Source organism: Hydra vulgaris, chromosome 05, assembly GCF_038396675.1.
Source record: "Hydra vulgaris chromosome 05, alternate assembly HydraT2T_AEP".
Lineage (NCBI taxonomy): Eukaryota > Metazoa > Cnidaria > Hydrozoa > Anthoathecata > Hydridae > Hydra > Hydra vulgaris.
This window is the reverse complement of record NC_088924.1, coordinates 22,898,796-22,919,965: the sequence shown is the minus strand read 5'-3', so window position 1 is coordinate 22,919,965 and position 21,170 is coordinate 22,898,796. Positions and strand designations below refer to the sequence as shown.

Genomic DNA, 21,170 nt, shown 5'->3' with positions numbered 1-21,170 from the left:
TAAGTACACATTTATACTTATTTGTACTTTACTAAATAAGTACAAATAAGTATAAATTATTATTTATAAAAATATAATAAGTTCAAAATAATAATGAAATATTTTTGTTAACTTATAATTAAATAAAAAAGTTATAGACAAATCTAATTTGAGTTTATTTTTTTTTTACTGCCAAAAAGGCTGCAAGCAACCGCAATATGAATAAGTTGGAAGTTACTAGAAAAAAAAAAGAATAGTGTTAAATTGAAAGGAAAAAAGACTTGAAAAGCTGTAGGTTGTCAGGAAAATATGAAGATGGAAAAAAATTCCAAAGCAATAACGTGCATGGAAAAAAACTAAACAAATAAAAGTTTTTAGAGCATGAAGGAACAGATAAAGTAAAAGTATGCGACTTTGCTGAATAACGAGTCGAGCAAAAATGTGTTTTGGTTGATGAAACTAGAGATAATAGCTCGTTTGAGCAGCAATCTTATTAATGTTTGTAGAAAAAAGAAAGAAATGCAATCTTAAGTTGGTGGGAGAGTGGCTCCAGCTCGACAGATAGAGCATTTCCAACTACATTTACAACCCGTTTTAGAACTTTGTCTAGAAGAGAAAGAGCATCATTAGACAGTCCAAACATGACAACATTACTAAATACAAGTAATTTTTAGAGGTAGAGAATGGAATCAGGAGTAAGAAAATGTTGAGCAAAATAAATACAAACAGGCTTAGCAAATGCTATCTTTGCAATCTATTGTAAATATGTTTTTAAAAAAAAGCCTTATCTTTCAAGGAATGCTTTAAAACTGTGGTTAAAAATTAATTTAAAAGTCTCAAAAATATTTCCAGAGGTACCATATAAAGCAAGCTTATGGAGAAAACCAGCATGCAAAGTTTTATTAAAAGTTTTTGATATGTCAAAAGCAGTAGCCCTTGTCTCACCGCCCCCATCAAATGCGCGATAGAATATTTCAGTTACAACAATTAACAAGTCAGCCATAGAACGAGAATATTGAAATCCGCATTGATGTCAGAGAGTAAGTTATTAAACTCAAAATGAAATGTTAGAAATTTGTTGATTAAGACCCTAAGACTTTGCTAATAATAGTGAAAAGACTGATTGAATTATAGCTGGAAGGGTGAGATTTTTCTCCGTTGTTTTAAAAAAATGGAACCAGATGCCATTTTCCAGCAGGTAGGAAAACAAGATTCAATTAAGCACTTATTTAATAGTTTTGAGAGAGTTAAAAAGAGTTCTGGAAAACACTTTTGTTAGACAACAACAAGAGTGTTGTAAGGACCAGAAGCCATAAAAGAGTTTAATTGAGTTTAGTTTTTTTTTTCAACGCAAAAGCACCATTTTGATATACCGCTGGAATAATTATTCAACAAAGACTGTACTACGATTTTTGACGATTTTAGGCTTCGTCCTCCCTACATTCTGTTATACCTCCTTGATATTTTTTTGGCTTCACTGGCTTTACTCAACTTATCAAAATAAGTAATATTTTTAAGGTTACATTAGCATCGATGTAAGAATTTCAGTTGTTTTTAAACAACATTAAATGTAATAAATTATTTGAACTTCAAATTTTGAAAAAAAAAGAAGCAAGTAATTGATTTACTTATTAAGCTTCTCTTTTTTTTGAGCTGGGAGCGGTGTTTGATATTTTAAAAATGTTTTGTAGACGAAACAGACGAAACATTTTGATTAGTTTATAAACTAGTTATAACTATAGGCTCAATTTTATTTTGTCTTTTTAATAACACTTTTTGTTTAGCCTTTAAATGCGAATAAATTTTTTTTTTTTAACACGCATTAAAAAACTTGTTGAGCTTGTCATTTAAAATGGGTACACTTGTTGTTTAATCAATTGTACCCATTTTAGGTACAATTAATAAATTTAATATTTATACTAATATATAATATTTATATATAAAAATATATAATATTATATATTAGTATAATAGGTATATTATATATTTAATATTTATATTAGTATATAATATTTATATATAAAAAATTAATTAAAAATCTGTCAACAAAGTTAAATTTGAAAAAAATTAATTATTATTTTAATAATGCTTTTTGAATTACGGTTTTTGGTAAAGATAAAAAAAAACTAACTTATAAAACTAACGCTCAACATGAAAACTAAAAAGAGAACGAAAAAATTTTTATCTAATGAATTTTTTTTTTCCATTAGTCTGATAAACAAAATTAAATTTTATGAAACATTTATTTTTAAAAATTAATGTTACAAGGTTTATACTTATTTCAACTAAATTATTCACTAGTACAATTTGATGAGAAAAAGTAACAAAAGGAAAAATTTGTATTGAATGAATAAAAAAAAGGAGAAGAAAAGCTTTTTTTTTTTCTCGTGTTATTTACATAAAATACAAAATTTACTGCAAGAAGCCGCCATGCAATTTAACTTGACGAGTTTCTGCAATAAAGAAAAAATTTTGTTTATTGCAGAAACCTGTCGAGTGAAATTGCATGGCGGCTTTCTGCAGTAAGTTTTGTATTTTGTGTAAATAACATGAAAATAAAAAGATTTATTGGCCCATAAATCTTCAGAGAAGGTTTGCTCCTTAATACTACATTATTAAAAAACTGAAATTTTGTTAAAATTTTATGGAACTAAGTATCTTATTGTTTGCAGCAATGGCCCTTCAGGGCAAAAAAAAAATTATTGTATGGTGAAATTCTTGATGACTCTTTGTAATAGAGGAATATTCAAAACTATTTGCTACTTCTTCCCAGTTTCACTCATTCTTACAATTTAATTGAGATTTTGGAATGCATCAAACGTGTTTTGCTAAAAGTCAACAGAGTTTACACATTAAATCAGTATGCTGATATGATTCTCAAATCAATTAACTTAAGGGGCTTTACTATTCACCATTAACAAACAACATTATCTACGCTCTTAATACTTGGTGGCAACATTTTTACAAGAAGACTGTCAACTCAGATGAAACTTTTGGGAGGGGAATTTGAAAGAAAGACAGGATTCTATTGAAATTATCCACCTGCAAAGAGTTTTATGACAACAAAACTGACCACGAAAATGTTCTTTCTTTTCCTCTGTCAGCTTTTGTTTTGTCAGCACTTTATTGGCAGTTTCGTCTCCTCAATATTCACACTCAAAAATATTCTGCAGTTCCGGAACTCCCAACAGTGATCGCGTGTCCATCTTGAAAGATAGAGATCAACAAAAAAAAAATTAATAACCTGAAGAAGTTCGCTAAGTATACTACAAGCTACGAATATTTTTATGCTGAAATTTTTTTTAGTGGCGTACACACCAGGCCACAATAAGAAACAACTTAAATTTTTTTCCCAAGTCAAATCCTTCACTAATTTTAAAATTTGGAAGTTTTTTTTAGTTTTCTAAAAATTGACGAGTTTTTGAAATAAACGATTCAATTATTGACCGACATAAATAGAGTATTGACCGTCATAAATAGGGTATCCAATATTGATATATCGAAAACCAGTATCCCGGTATATCGACCATTTTTCCAATACCGATACCGAGCTCTCAATACCGGTATATACAGGTATTTCAGTTATTTTTCTCATCGGACAGAAAATGAGACTTCGTGCGAGTTTGGGCACAAAGATTTTTAAAGAGTTATTAGCGCGAAAGTATCAAATAAAATTTCAACATATTTACGAAAAGCGAAGATGAATTGTTTTAGCTAAAATGACGGCCACCAATGGTTTGCCATTCAGGGTTTTTATAACATCCAAATGGGCTAAGAAAATCGCTGATTGCTTGAGGTTCGACGTGTCAAAAGCATTTGAATCCATTCGCCAAATAGTTATGAAACATGCTACTAAAATTAAAACTAAAATAATAAAAGAATAATCTGAACTTCGAAAGGAAGGAAACCGAATAACTCTTACATTTGACGAGTGGGTTTCTGTAAAAATAGACGTTATTTGAACATTAATGCTTATTCTCAAAGCAGATTTTGGAATTTGGGTTTAGCACGATTTAATGGACATTTCCCAGCAGAAATGTGTGTTAAGTTAATTGACAACCTACTTTAAAAACACAGCTTAAAAATTGATCGCAATATCCATGGTAATGTATTACCACGCATTGTGCATCGGTTATGAAGAAATGGAGACGATTAATGTCCATCAACCAACAACTTTGTCTAACCCATGGAATCCTCTTGGCTGTGGTTGATGTTTCGTATAAAACAACAATTGTGAACTTGACAGATGATTATTTTGAATCTGATGAAGATAGTGCTGATAAGATTTTAAATGAATATAATGAAGACCATTTAGACGGATTAAGGATTTTCAGAGTTCACCAAATTCAAATGAACTCGCGAATAATTTGGCTTCATTGATAAGCAAAGTTAGAAAAGTTGTAAAGGCGTTTAGACGTTCACCGACAAAAAATGAAATCTTTCAAGTTTATGCAAAAACTGAACATGGTAAAGAACCGTCAGTAATATTAGAAAATAAGACCAAATGAAACATTTTATTTTTTATGCTAGAGCGTTTTTATAAATTAAAAATTCCATTCAAAAAGCCCTGATTGACTTAAATTCAGCTATTAACTTTACGGAATCTGAATTAGAACTGATATTATCAACAGTTTCTAAGTTACTACCAGTGAAATTGGCTGTAGAGGCTTTATGTCGGAGAGATGCTAATCTTCTATCAGCTGATACTACCTTGGCATTTATGCTGCAAAATTTGGGCGAAGGATCATTTAGTAACAATATAAAGACCTCCTTAATTAAAAGAATAAAAGAAAGACGCACAAATATTATCTTATCTCAAACAATATTTTCTTAAAGGTGATCAAAACCAAAATAATTTTGATTCAGATATCATACTTGATCGGCTAACTAAAACTGCTTTGGTAAACTTAATTGTGCATCTTATACAACGGCTCTCATCCGACCAAGCTGAAATTACAGTATTGCCATCTGAAGCAGACAGCGACATTGATACCACAATGTGCGAAGACGAATTTTTGAGCTTGACATTACAGGAGTAGCTGGACATAACCATAAATAATGAGATGAAAATTAAAATATTAAATATTAACGATTTGACTAAAATGATACGAAAAGAAATTTCTAAATTTGAGGAAGACGGTACAAGTGGTACTAACTTGAAGTTGGTATACAATTATAATTTAACTATTTCCCCTACGAGCGTAGAAGCTGAACGGGCTTTCTCTTCATCGGGAATGTTATGTATGAAAATTCGATCATCTTTAAATGACGAAATTTTAAATAATTTATGTTTTTTGCGGGTCTATTTCAGTAATAATTAAGTTTTTTTTTGTTTTTTTTTGTTGTTAAAAGAAGCATTTTCATATATTAGTTTAACTTAAACAATAAAGTTTTGGAACTTTTGTTTGTTACTTTGGATTTTAATTAAAGATTTTTTGAGTATTTGTAAATACCGGTATTAATACCAGTATATCGGTTTTCAATGAATCTAATACCGAAAAACTGTTTAGCTTTTGGTCCGGTATTGGAAGCCCAACTAATAAACAGTTTACTGACCGACATAAACAGAGTATTGACCTACATAAATAGAGTAATTCTTTTATTTTAGTTTTGATCAAATAATTTTTTCATTTTACAACATTATTAAATTACATTAACAATACATTAACAATACATTAACATACATTAACAATAGCTTCAATAAACTTTGACACTTGCTTATCATTTAATATTTGGAAAGTTTTCAATTAGTAAACGATGATATTTTTAAAGTGATGCACCTTGATAGGTTTTTGCCTAACAACGATTTCAACAAACAAAAATATTGTATACGTGTTCCGATAGTATGAGTTTTACTCTATGTTGATCAAATTTTACATTATTATATTTTTTAATACTTTTTGTTTAAATGAAGTTTATGTAAAAATAACCAACCGACCGAAATTAGACTAACTTTATAAGAATTCAAATGGATAATTTTAATTTTTGTAATATAATGATTCATCTAAACTCTGTAACTAAAATTTGTTGATAGGACTTGAATTTTATTAAAAAATATTTTCGCGTTTTGAAATAATCATGAAAAATTTACAATCCCCACAATTGCCGAGAAGATTTTTAAAATTGTATAAGTTTCAAAACTTTCAGATGAATTCTAAGTAATAGACGTCCTATAGACGTCTGGGTAAGTAAAAGTGACCGACTCAAAATAATGACAAAAATGCTAGCTTAAACGCGTAAATTATTATTTTGTTGGCAAAAAAGCTAAATATGGAAAAAACTAACAAGTTAACAGCAACAAAAACGTGTTAAAGTTTTTTTAATGTAGTACAATAAACGCATCATTAAAAAATCTTCTAAAATTTAAATCTGAGATATTTTTCCACAAAGTGTTTTAACAAATAGAAAGCGTTAGTGCAATCCTATTTAAAAAGCCATATATACGGACTGGTTTACGGCAGATTAAGAGGATGTAATGTTTAACAACAGATTATAAGTTGAATAGTTTGATTAATATTCTAAAAACTTTATTAACTTTATGCACCAGTCTTGCCACCAATACGACATCTAATATCTGCATTAGGCTGTAAAATATTGCTCTATAGTTGTTATTTCAGGTTCCATTACAGCTAGTTAAAATTGCGTTTTATGGTTTATTCCTCTCAACTGTAAATGTCCATGGTTTTTTGGAATACTTCAAAAACAACTTAAAACATTGAAGTACATTATCGATAACCATAAATTGCAGCATCACGGAACTTCTTGTCCCATGACCAGGCTTGTAATCAAAAAGAATGGGATCTAGATCAGAGTCCCCTTGTCTGGTAATTAACCCTACCTTGAAATCCTAACAAAAGTTGATGGAGTTGATGGAGTTATCTTAAAAACGAAGTCGAGAGGTAAATGGTCTGCTAATGATCTCAAAAAGGTTATGAAGATAATTATTTGAGGAAGTTTATTTACTCAATATCCGTTTCGTTAACTGTCTAGAAGTTCGTGGACACATAACCACGTTTTTTTTATACCTTATATATATTATATAAGGGTGCATTGAAAAACAGAATTTTTTTAAAATTGCCTTGTAATAGCTCTAAATATATGGTATATAATAAAATATCACTGAATTAACAAAAAATTTCGAAATCAAAATATTTTTAGAGTTCCCTCTAGTCCCTTGAACATTTTAGGGCCCCTTATATTCCGGGAAAAAAAAATTCTTCAAAAGTAGATCAACCGGGTACTCAAAAGAAGTGAAATTTTATAAAAAGTTCGAAAATAATAATTGTTTTATAAAAAAACTTTGAAAAAAAAAAAAATTATCGAAAAACCTGTAGAAGTGCACTTTTTTTATTTTTAGTTGAAAAACCATAGTTATTATGCAATGAAACTCAAAATAATAATTTTTACAAAAAACAAATATTATTTTCAAACATTTAATAAAATTTTGCTTCTTTTGAGTACCAGGTTGATCTACTTTTTTTCCCATAATATTAGGGGCCCTAAAATATTCAAGGGACTAGAGGCAACTCTAAAAATATTTTGATTTCTAAATTTTTTGTTAATTCAGTGATATTTTATTATATAACATATATTTAGAGTTATTACAAGGCAATTTTAAAGAAACTCTGTTTTTCAATGCACCCTAATATATATATATATATATATATATATATATATATATATATATATATATATATATATATATATATATATATATATATATATATATATATATATATATATATATATATATATATATATATATATAAATGTTATAAACTAAGAAAGGTAGATAAAAAGCAAATTTTTTAATAACAAAAAAAAAGAGCAATTATTTAATTCAAAGCAATAATATTTAAATCTTTGAATAACGTTAATGCCTACTGAACAGAGTTGGCCTTTTTTAGCAATTTAATATAATTAGAAAATATAATTAAATGGCAACAATGGGAAAGTTAGATACTTTTGATTCTACTAATTCAAAAATTTAACCATTAAATATGTATAAGACATTCATACTTATTGTATTTTAGCATTTAGTTTGAACTATATTATTTGTTTATCAGTTAAAATTCATGTTTACAAATTTAGTCAAAAACACGTTTCAGACTTTGATAAAGGTAGAATAATTCAAATGCAAATAATTAAAATCCGGTATTTTAGTATTGGATTTTTCAGATACAAGAACGGTGTCTGGAATAAAAGTTTGAGTTTGAAATACAAGTTTGAGTTTGCTTGACTCCTGAAACTTATATCAGCCTTAAGCACCAAAAAAATCAGTTATATAATAGATATTTGAAGACGGTAAAATTTTATTTTAAATTGCCTATTCCTAGTATAAAAAAGTTATCTGACTTCAATTCACTTCCATGCTTGCTTGAACAAGGATACGCACAGGTATGCGCACCAAGAAGTTTGTCTACCAATGTTTAGTTATTATTCGCACCAAGAAAGAATAACAAATATGGCAGGGGCTCTAATATTAAATTGTTATCAAAACATTCACGTTGTGTTTTAATTTATATTTTTACCTGTGCAGTTGACAGTTACATTTAAGTTATTGTGATTAAAAAAAGAGTTTCAAAAAAATATTTCATTCAATTATTTGATGCTATATACGATTTCTTCATTTTAAATATTTTACATTACTTAAGTATATAAATACTTACACATATGAGAGATTTAAAATAGATGGAATTTGTGATGGAAATCTTGATTTTTTGGAAAATCGTCATATTTATTTATTCATAATCATTTTTCAATAATGTTTTCTTTACTTTGTTTTGGTTTTTCATGTAAGTAGTATATTTCTTAAAAAAAAATTCTTCTCTTTAATTTTTTATTTTGGTTTCGTAAATCAAATCAAATCTCATTTGTTCTTATTAATTAATAAAATTTTGTTTATCATTAAAGTATTATTATTTTTTAAATTTTTATTTACGTTTTATTTCAATGAAAATTAGTAAAACGTTTTTTTGAGCGTTGTCTATAAATTTTGAATAATATTTTAATTAATATCTTATATTATTTTACAAAATATTATACAATATTTTTAAATTAAATTAATTTTAAATTAAAAAATTTAATTTATAAAAACTGTATAATATATATAGATGTAAGATCTTTAGAAAATACGAGTAAAGTATCAACAACTTTTTATTAATTGCTTTTACTCTAAATGAACAACTAGTTTAGAGCCAAGAATAAATAACTAACCCAACACTAGAAGACAAGAACTAATAGTCATCCATATTTTTTATCATATTTTTAACGCTTATAAGTGATTTAAGCTCAACTTTTACGTCTTAATAACAAGTTTGCGCTGTTTCAAGGTTACCGTTTAAAAATAAATACAATGTCCAAAATATATAAGTAAATGTCTAGAGCAAGCAGAAGGCATAAAGTAGCTTTAATATCAAGTACCATTTTAAGAAACACATTTTACAAACTCGTATTAACAATACTGCGATGTTCCCAGTCGGCAAATTTAGTTGTAAATGCGCATTAGAAACTCGTTTAAATACGTATCGATGCGGTATGTATGTTAGCCATTTTATCGTGTCGAACACGCATTAGAAATACGCATTAGATGCGTATAAAGACAGGTATACAATACGACGCCTACTGAGTATCAGACTCGCATTTGAAACTCTTGTAAACACGTATAAAACACGATAACCAGAGAATATTCAATACAATTTTATTAACTAATATGAATTCATAACATAATGATAATGACTAGCAGTAAGCAACCCGTAATACATATTATGAATTATTAAATCATTAATAACAATAAAAACACATTAATAACTTAATATATTATCTAAAATATTAAATACAAATTTATCTATAAATATTTTAACTTTGACTCCGTATCAGCAACTCCGTATCATTGCTTATAGGTAGCGACATAAAGACCGCATTAACATCAGTTGAGTTCTTTTTAAAATCTCTCACAACACAAGTACTAGAAAAGGAAAGTCAAGGAAAGCCTGCAAATACCTAAAAAAAGACATGAAAAAAAAAATTACAATTTTTAATTACAAAAGTACTATTTGCATTTTATTGTCAGTAGAATTAGGATAATAATAACAGAAAATATATGAACCTGTCATTTCGAAAAGAGCACAAGTCCATTTACTAAAACTTTTCAAAATCAACAAAAATATGATTTTTATTAAAATAATGTCTAGGTTGCTAAAGAAATTAAACATAGAAGTAGATAAATAAAGAACGTATATAACTTATGTATTTTTTATTTTTTATAAAAAAAACATAAATCATACAGAAATTTTTAATTCAAACTTATAAACTAACTGCTGAAAGTTTTGGACTTATGTCCTTTTCGAAATGACAGGTTCATATATTCTGGCTACAGAATAATTAAAAAAGATTATAAAAAGGCTAGACAACACTATGTATTCATTGTTACAATAGTAACGCTCGCAAATAACACCACAACTTAATAAGATATTTTATTAACTTAAATACTTGGACTAAAAAGATTTTATTACAATATTTGAACAATCAAGGGACAATTATAGTTAAACAATTTGAGCAACTATATCATAAAATAGCAAGCAACTCGTAAAATATTTCTTATAAATGGTCATTATCATTTGTGGTATTAAGAAATACGTAAGAGCTCAGTAATTACATAAGTTTTATTAAATCTCCCTCTCATCTAAGAGAGAGAGAGAGAGAGAGAGAGAGAGAGAGAGAGAGAGAGAGAGAGAGAGAGAGAGAGAGAAAGTGTTTCCAAAGCTGCATGTTAACAAATGTAAAAAAGCACGGAATAAATAGTAGTAACTGGTTTTATTATGTTACCAGTAAACAAAATTATTTTTACCTTGATTAAAAGATAATTTCCAGCATTTCTTAATTAAGCTCCAGCTTCTCTCTAACTGTTGACTAATGATTAATAGAGTAAATTTCACATCATAGTAAATTTACAAAATTAAAACCATGTTTCAACAGTTAGCTAACTAATCAAAAGATGATAAAGGGAAGACAAACTAAAAAAAAAATGAAAAAAAGAACGTAATTATGATAGAAATTATAAATAAAAATTATTTAGATTTAAAAGTGTTAATTGTTACTATAAATAGTTAAACTCATACCTTGCTTTGTTCTGAAGTGTCTAAAGTAAAATCAAATTAACAGATATTAACACTGCTTGACACTGAATTCTGTCAAGTAAGTTTTCTGCACGCCCAGTTACATTTCTTACATTTCAACAACAATTAATTTCATCTTGCCTAGATCTATTTTTTTCATTTGACAACTATTTTCAAGTTGCCTATTAGCATTTTACATTAATAACTTTGTTGAGCCTAATACTATCTATTTCAATTTCATTGTTATCATTAAACATATTACCAGTAATCTTACTATTGTTACAATTTAATAAATGAACGTAAAAGAATCTTACAAATTGTGATCTTTTTTAATCAAAGACTTTATTTAAACTTAAGATTTATTGAAATCTATATTTTTACCTATGTTTATGAAAAATTCGTTGAAGTTTTCAGCTATTTCTTTTTTATCAAATATTTGTTTGTTCATAGTTAGCTTTAATCTATTTAGAATTGTGGCGTTTTTTTGTAATTGTTTTTTCCCTGTAACTTCTTTAATTACTTCCCATGTCTTTTTACTATTTCCAATCATTAAACATATTACCAGTAATCTTACTATTGTTACAATTGAATAAATGAACGTAAAAGAATCTTACAAATTGTGATCTTTTCTAATCAACTTACTTGTGATCTTTTCTAATCAACTTACGATTTATTGAAATCTATATCTTCTTATATGTTTATATAGATAAGTCGTTTATCAAAAATAATAAACAATATTTATTTACATCAATTATTTTTAATTTAGCAAAGAATCTACAATGCACAAAATTATTTTTACCTTAATGAAAAAAAATAATAAATGCACAATCTTGTATAAAATATTGAAGCAATGTCAGTCAGTATATTTTACTCTAAAGTAATTTTATATATATATATATATATATATATATATATATATATATATATATATATATATATATATATATATATATATATATATATATATATATATATATATATATATATAGGCAGATTTAAGTTTATAAACTTAAATCTGCTTATATATATATATATATATATATATATATATATATATATATAGTATATATATATATATATATATATATATATATATATATATATATATATATATATATATATATATATATTACTTTAGAGTAAAATATACTGACTGACATTGCTTCAATATTTTGAAATATAGGCAGATTTAAGTTTATAAACTTTCGTGTCAACAAATTACAGTCAGTTTTACACAAAAATATATATCTAATATAATATATATCAAATATAAAATAAATCTAATATAAAATAAAACAAAATAGTAAACTTACTCAAACCAGTATCAGTTACACCGCGTGAAGTAACTAAAAAACACTTCAGTTCTTTTCAATCAATCTAAAAAATAACTTTCAGCTCTTTCCAATAGCACTAAAAATAAAATAAAACTTGCTTAGCTGAGTTGCCTAGTTTAAAAGAATCTGAAAACAGATAAGTAAAAAACCAAGAACAAACAAACATTTATTTGTCATTACTACTATATTTAAACAAATTAAATAAAATAAAGAATAACGCCAATTCTCCTTAAAAGCTAAAAAAAAATTTCAACTTAAATTTGCTTGCAGACCTTGCTTGTAAAATAAAATGTGAATAAGAAACACATTTAGAAAAGCCTAGAAAAAATTCATAAAAATTTACATACATTTTTTCTTTTATATCGCATAAATCCATCATATGATAAATCTGAAATGAAAAAATGTAATTGATAAGTAAATACAAAGAAAAACATCAAATATGAATCGAAAATCATTATATCTGATAGAGATAAGATGTCGTGATAAGAGAGTAGTAGTTGTTAAATATTGTTATTTCATGTTAGCTTTTAGAAAACAAATCATGTTGGTACTTCATGGTTCTAAAAATTCAAATTGAGATATAAACAAAATGTATATACAGCAAAATGATTTTTCTTGAGTCGCTTTTAGTGAATGATTAAAAGCAGTGAGTTTCAATAATAAAACCACTTATAATTTTAAAAATAGACACCAACATAAAGGTAAGCCAAATGTAACAACAGTAACATAAATAACAATTTTACGCAAAATCTTGCTCAACACATTTGCCAAGTCACACACTTTGAAAACATGGAAACAACATAATATAAACATATATAATAACTATAAAACACAATACATTTATTTAACTTTATATAACATATATAAAGACCTCATATAATATTTATATACACAATAGATACATTTTATACTATTTTGATGACACATTTATAAAACAATTACATAACACATATTATTACATACATATATTTATCAAAAACTTTTTAACTTTGAACATAATATAAACATATATGCAAACTATAAACATATATAACCTGAATTGCACGAACAAAAAATTTTTAAATAACATGAAAAAATCTAAAAAGATTCATATATATATTCATATATAAAAACATATATCTCGTAATAAAATATCAAATTATAATTATATTTAATTTAAATCAAATACTTATTGAATAAAGAGCAAAAAACAGATAGAAGAACTGCAATCGCTATAACAAAACTTAACGTTTAGCAACAATAAAATGTCAGTGTTGGATTGAAATTTTAATTTATTTTTCTAAATTTTTTAAAACAGTACAAAAAAAAGGTAATAGCATAACAGAAATGTTAATAAAATAATAATCAACATAATAAAATAAGCAAGGTATAAAATGATAGGATTAATAATATATTTGAATTATATTAATTTAGGACTTAAATTCAAACTAAATAAATTTAAAAGTTACTTTTAAATTTATTAAGTTTTATGAAGTCCTAAATTAATATAATTCAAATATATTATAAATCCTATCATTTCATACCTTGCTTATTTTATTATTTTATATTATTTTATTATTACTACTTTTAAAGCAGTAATAAATATTTTTATGATAAAGTTTTAGTAACTTTTTTAGTACAAAAAAGTACTGTAACTGTATTGGAGATATGCGATATTGCTTTAGCAGAACGATATCTATTCATACAACTTTTTATTTATTCCCGACTATTCCTTTTCATTCCAGACAAACTTTTTACTAAATTTCTTAAGAGAAAACTTTTTAATTTGAATTTTGCTTTCACAAATTCAGTTTAAGCATGCGCTTTAAAGCAAAGATTTTCGTTTTTCCGTTATATGTTGATATTCGATCAAAATCGGGTACGATATCGTTATCCGATTTTGTTATATCGGATAACGATATCGTTATCCGATATCGTTATCCGATATTACGATATCGTTATCCGATTAAACAACACGTATTTTTGATAAATAAGTGGTATTGAACTCGAATTCGAAACTTAAAACTAAATGCGTATTTTTCTGGTATCAACGGCGGTATGTTATACGTGATCAATACTCCGAGCATTTACAATACTAGATATGCCGACTGGGTTATTAGCAACTGAGTTGATTACTACTATAACCCTCCCGACATAAAAGATTGATTTAATGTTCAATGTGATCAAAATCGATGACATTTTATCAAATTGGAGTATATAGTTGTGTTATAATCAAATAAATTTACTTTAGAGTTAAATTATCATGAAAATCATTAGTATGGACGAAAAAAACACATGGCAACCCAGGACTTAATAAAAATGATAATGAGTGTTGTCTACCAAATCCAACTTCATTAATCCAATTACTAAGCCATAATTTAATAGTTTTAAAAATTTTTTCAAATACAATATATAAAGCAAGCTTATGGAGAAGATCAGCATGCCAGATTTTAATAAAAACCGTTAATATGCTAATAACAATGGCCCTTGACTAACAGCTTCCATCATATGTACAATAAAATTTATCTGCTATTACGGTTAGCAAGTAACTGTTGAACAAGAGGATCTTAGTTTGTATTGATTGCTAGAGATTTTTTGACTCAAAATGAATTTTTTGACTCAAGATTAAAAGTTTTTTGATTATAGATTAAAAAACGTGTTCTTGTAATAGAAAAAGATTGATAATCAGAAGAGTCAAAGCAGTTTTTGGAGTTAAAAAAATTAGAAAATATAATATAATTTTTCAGACAAAAAAATTCAGTTGGTCTAGTAAACTTTTTTACTAGGTAATGTTTTAAAAATAAAATGTTACTTCAAAAGCGACATATTTTGTAAAGGTTAAAACATTTGGTGGTAATGATTGTTTTTTATGTTTAATTTTTTTAAGCACTGATTTAAATTACTAGAGAAAACTCCATTTAAACACAGAGAGTGAATAGCATTCTATGCAACAAACTATGCAACTGTTTCCTTTCTACAAATCAACCTAAAATTATGACAATCGCATACCTATGTATGCGATTGTCATAAATTTAGGTTGATTTGCCTCAACAATGCACGACAGAAGTATCATCAGTGACACCATCTATACGCCAAAATGGTACTGTTAACACTCTGATATTTTACAGCTGTTGATGAAGTTAGCCTCTCTGAGAGTTATCACAGAGTTTGGAAAACCTTACTATCTGCCGACTCAGAATCACTAAACTGAATTTTAGAATAATACTCTCGTAAGGAGAAAAAAGAAAGAGATGCCAAAGAAGTTCAATTAAAAACCCATGAGTTAAGACAAGAAGATCAACCTTAGATAAAAATGACATCAATTTAAAGTAAACAGAAACTTTCGGTGCACAACCAATTTTAAGTTAGAGTTAGTATCTTCTTCCCTTTGCCTGAAAAAACGAGCCCTCAAAAGGCAACGATATACGTTGCATATTGTACTGAATTATAAGTTACCAGTAGCAGGGTAATCATCGTAATTCTACTCCTGACCTGATCTGATAAAAGTATCAAGTTATATCAAATAAAGTGAAATATTATATATCAAATAAAGTGTTATATTATTTTCGCAATGAAAACATAAAAAAGTAGTGTGAATTGTTATATTATAATCGCAAAATAACTTAAGTCAAAAATTAATTAATCAATCAATATATTTCTGAAATATTTTGTATTACATTTTAAGGTTGTTTACAAATAGTATAAACTACTAATATAAAGTAAACACATTAGGTGTTTACTTGGCAATGATTAAAATAGTAATGGTAATAATAATAAAAATAAAATTTATAATAATAATAATAAATAATAAATAATAATAATAATAACATGTTATTTTAACAATAGTAATAATAATATAGTAATTATAATTATTTAGATAAATCGGTATAACTTTCCATACAACAATCGTCTATACATACAAAGTTACAGTTAAAAACAATTATAAACTGACAAAACGTAATAACTAACGATGACATAAAAACGACTATCGCTAAAAAAAATTATAAGAATTTAGTAATCAATTTAATCACAGTTCTTATAATATAATAACCAGAATATATTGCAAATAATATGACTAAATAAATAAATAAAATATAAATAGAAAAACACCGATAAAATCAAAATAAAAGTTACAACAAACATTACAAACAAAACAAAAATTTACCTTATATACTTTTGGCAAAAAAAATATTAAAAGAAAAAACAAAAAAACGACAAAATAAAATTAAAAACAATAAAAAAATAAATAAAAACAAAATAATGATAATACGTGATGATAATAACGTATATTGAAACATATATAATAAATGGCTAAAATGAAAATAAAAACAAATAATATATAACTGTTTTTAAAAATAATTAATAAAACAAAAAATAAAAATAAACTACTAAACTACTAAAAAATAAAACAATAAATTATTAACAAAAAATAATAAGTAAAACTTTATACGCGAAAAAACTAAAAATCATTACTATAAGACTGCATAACAACATAACTAAAAAATAAATTGTTAATAAAAAGTCCAACAAAATATATGAAAGAAAGCTAAAGAAATGTATGAAGTAAAACTTAAGAAATATATGAAAAAATAATAAAATCTTGATTTGCCGTTCTTTTTTCGATGTATAAATAGTTTTTTGTTCTTTTCCATTCTTTTTATTTCACTCATTAACTTCTTTAACTTCTATTTTCAATACTACTTTACTTATTTTCTTTCAGATATTTCTTTTTCTTTCCTTCTTTTAAAACATTTATTTTTCTTTTTAGATGATTTTCTTTTTCGTTTAAGTTATAAATTTTTTCTTTTCCTTTTTTATTTTTTCCTCTTAATTAGTTATCTTTATCCGTTAGAAAAAAGCGTCCACCATTTGCGATGTCATTGCAAAGATTTGCGATGTCATTGCAAAGATTTGCGATGTCATTGCAAAGATTTGCGATGTCATTGCAAAGATTTGCGATGTCATTGCAAAGATTTGCGATGTCATTGCAAAGATTTGCGATGTCATTGCAAAGATTTGCGATGTCATTGCAAAGATTTGCGATGTCATTGCAAAGATTTGCGATGTCATTGCAAAGATTTGCGATGTCATTGCAAAGATTCATAATCCTTAAGTGAGAAATACTTGCACTTCAAAAATAATCTTGCTGAACGAAAGTTAATGAAAAAGATCAAAAGTTACAATAGACTATAAAAAAAGGCTAAAAAAGCAAAGACTTATCCAAAACTTTTTGTTTATGTAAAGAACCAGCAAAAAAATTTTTTATTAAAACATTAACTGGAGATTATAATGGATTTACCATTACAGACTAAAAACAAATCGTTGAAAAATTTATTGAATGTTTAAATCGGTATTTGTCAGTGATGATTGTTGAGAGTGATAACTACGTAATTATGTAATACAAATTACGTAAGTGCGTTCATGTGGAACGCATTATAAAAACGTGCATAAGAATAGGAATTAGTAACTTTATAAAAGATTATATTTAACCAAATATATAAAAGGGTTATATGCTTAGGCGGATCACAACAATTGGCGACGAAGATAAAAACATGGCAAAAGCAATTAATAATTTACCAGGTATAAAACAATTTATTATAAACGAAAATGATACAACAAATATAGATAAACGGTGGGAAACATGGAGAGAAGATTTTGAGCTATATTTAATGGCGACAGGAGTTACGCAAGAGGCACAAAAAAAGGCATTATTGTTGCACTTAGCTGGAAAAGATATAAAAGAAAAATACAAAACTCTAAAAGGAAACGATACTGATCAATACAATGCAATGTGTGAATAACTCGATCAATATTTTAAACCAAAAAAAAACATCACGTATGAACGATATATTTTTAAGAACATAAAACAAAATGAAGAGTAGAGTACTGTGAGCTTTGTTACTCGGTTACGAAAACAAGCCAAATATTGTGCGTTTTCAAATGTCGCTGAGGCGGTAAAGGATCAATTTATATCAGAATGTCATTCTGTAAAACTAAAGCAAAAACTTCTCAAGGATAGAGAAATAAACATTGATAAATGTGTTGAAACTGGTTGCAACATGGAAATATCAAAACAACAAGCAAAAGAAATGTCAAATAAGAAAACAACCGAGGAGATTGACGTGGTAGATCATTTTAAAAAATTAACTATTTCCAGAAGACAAAAACAAACAACAGATTTAAAATCAGAAAGTAAGCAAAGTGAAAGTATAGGTAAAAGAGAAAATGACTTGTTATGTTTTCGATGTGGGGAAAAATATTTTGTTGGACATCAAAAAGAGTGTAAAGCTAGAGAAAAAACATGCTATAAATTTCAAAAGAAAAATCATTTAGCCATTTGTTGCAGAAGTTTTTCAAAAACGCCTTACAGGACAATACAGCAAGTTAAAGAGATAAATAATAAAAACAAAAGTGAAAGCAGCTCAGAAAATGAAGCAGAGGAAGCGCTTGCCCTAACATGTAGTTCAAAACAAAGAGGGCAATCCTATAAAACAAAATCAATAAATGTACTGGTAGAAAATGTTATAATAAAAATGATTATTGACTCAGGTTCTAGTGTTAATTTGATTGACAAAAATACTTTTGAAAGAATTAAAAACCACAATTCAAACTTATTACTAAAAAAATCATCAACAGTAATATTTTCCTATGCTTCAACGCCTCTAAAGTTGATAGGTTGTTTAAAGGCTGAAATTAAAATAAAAAACAAAATAACTACCAACAAAATCTATGTTGTAAACAAAAATAATGCTGGAAACATCATGGGAATTGAAACTGCAAAGGAGCTAAATGTTTTAAAAATTGATGAAAATGGAAACTTTGTGCTTAACAAAAAAAATCAACAAAAATAATGGTGTAAATTCAGTGGCTAAATCAAATGAAACCAAGCAGCACTTTAATGTGTGTAAAAATATTGATGATGAAACTAAATCTCCACTAAATCAAAAAGATAATAGTTTGCATTATTTTAATGTAAATTGTAAAGTCACTTTGTATTCAAAAATGATTTATTAAAATTGATTGCAGATTATGAAGATATATTCAAAGAACATGCTAAAAAATTTTCAATGCAAATTGCATGTAGATGAAAATATACAACCAATTGCACAAAATTTACGTCGCTATCCTTATCACCTTCGAAAAGATATTCGAGTAGAACTTAGACGTCTTGAAGAAGCTGACATTATTGAAAAGGTTGAAGGACCACAAAAATGGATTAGTAATTTTGTAATTGTACCAAAAGCAAATAAAACGGTACGATTATGTCTTGATGCTAGAACTATCTACAAAACAAATTAACGTGAAAGATACCCAATATCGACATTGGATTCCATAATAGATGAAATGTACGGTTCAAAAATATTTGCTAAGTTAGACATGAAAGAAGCTTATACTCAGTTAGAGCTAGATGTTGAGTCCAGAAAGATCACAATTTTTCAAGCAGATGAGGGAGTTTATCGACACAAAAGATTAGAATATGGTATCAACAATTCATTCGAGATTTTTCAAAAAACTATTGAACAAAGTTATGGTAAAATGGATCGAGTAAAGTTTATTAGTGATGATATTATAATATTTGCATCAAATGAACAAGATTTATTAAGGAATTTAGAATTATTGTTTATCAAAACACGTGCATTAGGTTTAAAGCTAAATAAAAAAAAGTGTATTTTTGCTCAAGAGAAGATAAAATTTTTTGGTATTGAAATATCCAAAAATGGTATTAATCCTGATCCAAACAAATTAGAGGCTATCAAGAATGCAAGACCACCAACAACTTTAAGTGAACTTCGTAGTTTCCTGGGTTTATGTACATATGTGTCAAGATTTATTAAAGACTTTAGTAAAAAAACAACAGAATTTCGTGAACTATTAAAAAAAAATACAAAATTTAAGTGGGTCAAAAAACATAATGATGCTTTCAATATGCTTAAACATGAACTATCAAGTGAATCGGTTTTGACTTTTTATGATCCGCACAAAGAAGTACCGTTAATTACTGATGCAAGTAATCATGCTATAGGAGAAATACTTTTACAAAAAGAAGGTATTGGAATCAAACCAATCTGCTACATAAGTAGGTCACTGACAGCAGCTGAGTTAAAATATAGCATTACAGAAAAAGAAGCTCTTGCTTTGTTATGGGCAATTGAAAAATTACATTTGTATCTGTATGGAAAATACTTTAAGGTCGTAGTGGACCACAAACCGCTCAAGTTTATTTTTTCATCCAGTTCTTAAATAAATGCACGCTTTGCAAGATGACAAATCAAATTGCAGGCATATGATTTTGACATAATATATAAGAAGGGAGAAGAGAACATTGCAGACTTTATATCCAGAAACTGTATCCCAAATGAGATACCCAATGAGTCAGATGAAAATGAAGTGGCAGCTTATGTAAATTTTTTAGTGACAAAAATGGCACCCAAATCAATATCACTTGAAGATATAAAAATGGAGACAGCAAGAGACATCAGTTTAGTTGCAGTAAAGAATGCATTAGTGTCTGGTAAATGGCATGACAACCCAATACTGGAACCATATCGTAGATTTCAAAATGAGTTAACTGATCATGAGGGGATTATATTAAGAGAAACAAGAATTGTCTTACCAAAGTCTCTTCAAAAAAGAGCTTTACAAATTGCGCATGAAGGACATTTAAGTGTTGAAAAATACAAAGGATTTTTGCGTCAATAAGTGTATTGGATCACTATGAATAGTAATATTGAATCACATATTGAAAAATGTCTTGGATGTC

The 21,170-nt window shown here is 26.7% G+C and overlaps 1 protein-coding gene across 2 annotated transcripts in view; it reads left to right on the top strand.

Moving 5' to 3' along the window:
- The first annotated feature begins 8,342 nt into the window (after positions 1 to 8,342).
- LOC136080698 (uncharacterized protein PF3D7_1120600-like) overlaps positions 8,343 to 21,170 on the top strand; it is an 81,498-nt gene continuing 68,670 nt past the window's right edge. For both annotated transcript variants that reach the window (XR_010638600.1, XM_065797678.1), the window contains exon 1: positions 8,343 to 8,774. Coding sequence is in view for 1 of the 2 variants with exons in the window: in XM_065797678.1 (XP_065653750.1) it covers positions 8,744 to 8,774 (31 nt within the window). In the remaining variant the exon portion in view is untranslated. The remainder of the gene's footprint in view (positions 8,775 to 21,170) is intronic.